Genomic DNA, 5781 nt, shown 5'->3' with positions numbered 1-5781 from the left:
GTGCTTTTCTACGAGGGTTTATTGTATTTCCAATGGATATGAAAAAACTTACATTATTTAACTTGTTTTATTTCTTCTTCTTTTTTCTTGAAAAATATAGCAAACCGAGAAAAATGTTTGATAAAAGCAACCTCTTTTAAGCACAACAAGATTACAACACTCAACCTAAGACAAATACCCTCCACTCAAACACTACTAAAAGATAGCAAAATTCATCACCAGGCCATAAAAAACGAAGGTCTTGATATACTTACTTTTGTCAGAGCATTAGTCATACCATTACCTTACCGGTGAATAACTACGAATTGAAATCAATTCAGCTGGTTAATGTTGTAGTTGATATCACTAAATAGATTTCGTAATGACCACAATTTATAATTCCTATTCATCAGCGACTCCAAAGCAACACACAAACTAATTTCAATAATTAATGAGATTTTCACCTGCCGTCTCAACCCAATATATAGTTCCACGACTGTTTTAATGACTATTATCTCAATTGTTTCTGATCACTTGGCCACAATCGGTTCTGAGAACAAAGCACAAGCCACTCCTTTATCATCACTCAAGACCCCACCATAACCCGCTTCGTCTTCCAAAGCTACAACTGCCACATTAAACTTTATCCACCCGAGAGGAGGTGGTTCCCAATGGAAAGCAATCTTGTTTGCCATGTTGCTTGAGACACTACATTTTGTAGGCCAACATGACTAATATCCCTCCAAAAATTGAAAATCCTCATGCACTATCCTTATCCACATCAAATATTTCATTTTAGAATGGTACAACATTGTATCAAAAGTTGTTGATGTTCTGCCGAAAACTCTATTTATCTCAATTTATTTAATGTTATATATATTATTTTATTATAGATATGGTTAGGATCAACTCGATTAAGCAACGAACAAGAAAAATAGCGAAATAAATTAAGAAATTGAACACACAAATTTAACGTGAAAAAATCCCTCCAAAGAGGATAAAAAACCACGGGCAAAGGTAATTTTACTATAATGACAAAATAACGAAGAATATAAAAGATGGAGATAAAGACTAAACCTCGAAAACAAAGAACCCTCAAAACTTAAACACAGTGTTTGATTGAAACAAGTGAACAGAGTTTAACTGAAAGATTATTTTTCAAATTTGACTAAAAATAGGAATCATATTTAACAGATATTATAGCTAATATTTAACTTAATAAATACATACAATATGAGTTGAAACTCATTAGGAAGCACAGTTTTTGAGTCCGTGAGTGAGACTTTGTTGAGGATGATGTAAGAAATCTAAAATGGGAAACTAAAAAAAAGACATTAGAAAAATCTCATTTGACTGCAAAAAAGGCAAAGATTCCCTGGACTTGCTTTACATTTTGATTTCAACCACAATATCCTCATAATTCAACACATTAGTGATGGTTATCCCCAAACCTGTGGTCAAAGCTGTCATTTTTTTTTCTCTTTTAATTTAAAAATTATAATGATACGTGGACTATGTTTCATGGTAATATTATAGACCAGTTTGTGACAATTAAATTATTTATATTTTTGTTGGTATTATAATTTAAGTAATTATTTTATAAAGTATATTTAGGCAATAAATGTAGGTAATTTCGTATGTAAAGGAAGCTAGATATGATCAAGCTTAATGTTATTTATTGGATAATACTCTTGAAGAGAAAAGAAGAATTTAAAGATGTGTGAACTCTATCCTTATCTTTCAAGAATTCAAACTAATCAAATTGTTTGGAGAAATTTAATGGATAATATTGTTTGAAATGATTGGTGATTAAAGTTTGAAGGCTTGTTATTTGATTTTTGAAAATATGTCATTGATTTGGCACAGAGTTATTATGTATTTTGATACTCTTTGTTTAGGTATTTGTTGGAGAGATATTATTGATTGTAGGTGAGATTTTTAGAAGAGTAATTGTAACAATTTTTGTTTGATTTTGAGACTATAATCATCTACTGTAAAAAGGTAGATTAGCCTTAAGACAATAATGGTATCGGGTTAATTATTGAGTAAAATCATTTTCTAAGAGAGGCTTCGTAAAGTTGAATTTATGAATTTTAATAGTGTTAACAAATATTTTGTATTGAACTTTTTTTCTTGCAGAATTGTCTTCTTTTTTCTTTTCTTTTTTTATTCTAACTTTTGTTTAAACATGATAATTTTAATAGTGAAAGCTACCAAATCCAAACTTCTTAGATTGTGTAATTTATTAATAACATAACAGAAAAATAACAAAATAATTTTGATTTGATCCAATGTGCAATGTTATACAATACATAAACTTTAATTTTATATGATTTTATACATAAAATTTTGATTTGATTTAATTTTCACAAATCACTAACAATATTATTAAGTTAGCACCATTTTATATTGACATATTACATATACAAACAAATATTTTAATATGATACAAAAATAAATGTATATATTTATTTTTTAATATATATAATTGAATAAAAACAAAATCTTTTGTATAAATAGATATCACAATTTATATTTTATATGTATAATTACATTAAATTAAAATTTATATATAAATTTGATATTTATGCTGAATTTTGAACCATTCATAATGAATATCTAATATTAATAAAAGTGAGTTGCGATTATGCTTCTGTCCCAGTTACTATTTTAATAAAAGTAATATTTTTTATTTTGAATTATTATATTTATTAAAAAAACTTATAAAAATAATTTTTCACGGGATGGCAAAATACTGAACAAAGTAAGCAGACCTGATGCAGCCGATGATTAAAGTCAGACCTTTCTGTGACATTCTTTTGTCGGCAAATATTTTTGTGTAATTATAATATAATTTATTCATATTAATTTATTCTAAAGCTCCTTCTAATGAGTTGAAAAATTGATTTGATAATCTGATCTGTGTAATATAAAAGGAATTGTTTCATTATCGCTGTTATATTTGCTTCGGATTTTCTGGATATTGCTTTCCTTTTTTCCAAAGGTTTGAAATTGGAAAACTCAATATTACAATATTTTTTTTGTATTATGGAATTTTGTCAAACTTCAAGAGAGAAAAAAAAGAATATATAAATCAATTTGGTCTTCTTTTAATTAACCTTTTGCTCTAGAAAAATTTCTTATTATATTATTTATTTATTTTATATTTTTGCAGAGAAGTTTGGGTGATTTTCAATGGATTCATACTATATATAATGAAAGAGTTTTTGTTTGAGAAAATGCTAATTTTGAAGGAATTTTTTATTGTTTCAAACATTTATCTTTTAAATGTATAATTATTTATTTATTTTGTAAATTGATAAATTTCACCTTTTTGTTCTTCCTAATGTGGTAATAATCTGCTCCGTTAATAAATATTTTAGAGTTATTGGAATTTACAGGAGTACACATATTCATAATCTTTTGTTTGAATGCGAAGATATTTGTATTCTCCATAGAAACTACAGTAAGAAATTATAGCTTTTGTTTAAGCAATCAATTTCAACGATCTAGCTTCCTCATATGGTGGAATCACATTTGTCAAATGCTAAAGATTGTAGCACGCATTCAAGGGCCGTCGCCCAAAAAATGATAAAACTTGTATTTAAGCCTCTTCACAAATCACTTGCGAGTTTAATTTAAATTTTATTGATATACGAGATGAGTGATTCACTTTATTTAGGATAAAACGAAAAATTATCAGATAAGATAATTGAGGTAAAAAGAAAAGAAAAGGAAATAATAATATTGGAGATAATTGAGAAGAGAAAAGATTCAAGTTATTTGGTCTCGTTCTAAGGCCCCAGGCCTTATATTAATACAGGTCATTTATTAATAGTTGAAATTTACTTATAAACTTAATCGTTTGAACTATAGAAAAGAAAAATAATTAGTTAATATTTAAAATATCAATTTGGATATAAACATAAGCATTCATTTTAAGTTAGAAATAGGGCTAATTGCGTGGAATCCACGGTAGGCTCTAAAGTTCACCCGTGACATACCAGTCGAATCCAGCTATAACAACTTCCATTGGCAACATGCCAATATCTCCAACACTTTGCATCCATTTTTGAACAAAATAATAAAAAAGGAGGTTGGTTGGCAGTAATTATTAATAATCTCAAAATAATATTATTGAATATTAATATGGAAGCATTTCAAACTGGTTTGTACCATTCAAAGATGGTTTTTAAGGAAAACAATCACCCTTTTGAATTTGATTAAATGAGTTAAAGTAGAAACCATTATTTGAAGTTGGTTTTGGATACATTAGCTGCTTATAGTAAGTTTATTACTGCATTGGGAAGTTGAATAAAATTTGAGTTTAATGTGAATGAAGTTCAGAAAATCTGTTTAAAGGGTACTAATGGCTGAAGAAGAACATGAAAGGTTTGACAAAGAGAGATTATTAATTTGTAATCCATTTTGTCTCTACTTAGCGGTTTGTAAGTTGTCACTATTATGCTTATAATTTGGAAGAACATGGAACATTACAAGAGGGTATTCATTTAAAGTTAGGCTAAGACAGATCCACGTATTATTGATCCTATAGGAGCAATGGTAACATGGTAGTGTGTTAATTTCCACCTCACAAATCACAAACAACCAAACTTCACAAGTCAGCTTAATAAAAATCAAATTGATTTATTCTACAATTTCATCAATTAACCTAACATTAAAAAAACAACCCACTAGCCTTCTTGGAAACACTATAAAACCCCCCCTTCCTTCACTCCAAGTTCCCCATCCTCGAACACTTGTACCTTTTTAACTCTAAAGCCAAGAAAGTAAGCCACTAAGGTTTTGAGAGAAGATCAAAATGGCTTCTAAAAGATCAGCTTCCATGGTCCTCCTTTTGGCACTCAACATTCTCTTTTTTTCCCTAGTCAGTGCTTGTGGCTCTTGCTCTTCACCCACCCCTAAACCAAGGCCAAACCCCAACCCCAACACCCCCACTCCTACTCCATCTGCACGAGGCAGGTGCCCTAGGGATGCCCTCAAATTAGGTGTATGTGCCAATGTGCTTAACCTAGTCAATGTCACCATTGGTTCACCCCCAGTGATGCCATGCTGTTCCCTTCTCAATGGCCTTGTCGACCTCGAAGCCGCTGCATGCCTTTGCACCGCTATCAGAGCTAACATTTTAGGCATCAACCTTAACATCCCAGTTTCCCTTAGCTTGCTCCTCAACGTTTGTTCAAGGAACGTTCCTACTGGCTTCCAATGCTAAACCATCACTGTTCCCTACACTTTATCGTCTTTCTTATGGTGTTTGTGTTTGATTTTAGAAAGTTATTATTTCTATTATTTACAGAGTGTTTTCAGTTGTAACTTTCCTTGTGGGATTGATATAGAATAAGTCTAATACTTTTCTTCAAATGTTTTCTTAGGGAACTTTAGTATCTCTAAGGGACGTGAAAAGACTTGTATTATTCAGCTTGTTTTATTTCCTTACTTCTTGTTTCCTTACCAATTTATTTATAAAATCTCTGCATCTAGTTATGGCAATAAATCTTATATAATTTTATTATGTTTGTAATTATTTTTTCATATGTAGTGCAAAATATGTCTACCTCTTATATTTGTTATTTGTGAATAAGTTATATTAATATCATACTAAGAAGTAATAAATTAACTTTTATAAATGTATTGCGAATAATATAATTTTCATTTGAAACTCAATTTTATTGAAAATTGATACGACTTTTACAGATTTTATTAGAAATCATCATACAATTCGGAGAAAAAGAAAATTTATAGAGGTTGAAGGAAAACATATATACAAAGATTTATAATAAA

General features: G+C 29.3%; 1 protein-coding gene across 1 annotated transcript; it reads left to right on the top strand.

Moving 5' to 3' along the window:
- The first annotated feature begins 4696 nt into the window (after positions 1-4696).
- Positions 4697-5494, top strand: LOC108463022 (14 kDa proline-rich protein DC2.15-like). The gene has a single exon (XM_017762957.2). It carries the CDS (start codon positions 4802-4804, stop codon positions 5210-5212), a length of 411 nt encoding a protein of 136 aa, XP_017618446.1. The 5' UTR covers positions 4697-4801; the 3' UTR covers positions 5213-5494.
- The last annotated feature ends 287 nt before the right edge of the window (positions 5495-5781 follow it).

The sequence above is a fragment of the Gossypium arboreum genome, chromosome 11 (assembly GCF_025698485.1).
Source record: "Gossypium arboreum isolate Shixiya-1 chromosome 11, ASM2569848v2, whole genome shotgun sequence".
Taxonomy (NCBI): domain Eukaryota; kingdom Viridiplantae; phylum Streptophyta; class Magnoliopsida; order Malvales; family Malvaceae; genus Gossypium; species Gossypium arboreum.
The sequence above is the reverse complement of the archived record's forward strand: the minus strand, read 5'-3'. Positions and strand labels throughout refer to the sequence as shown.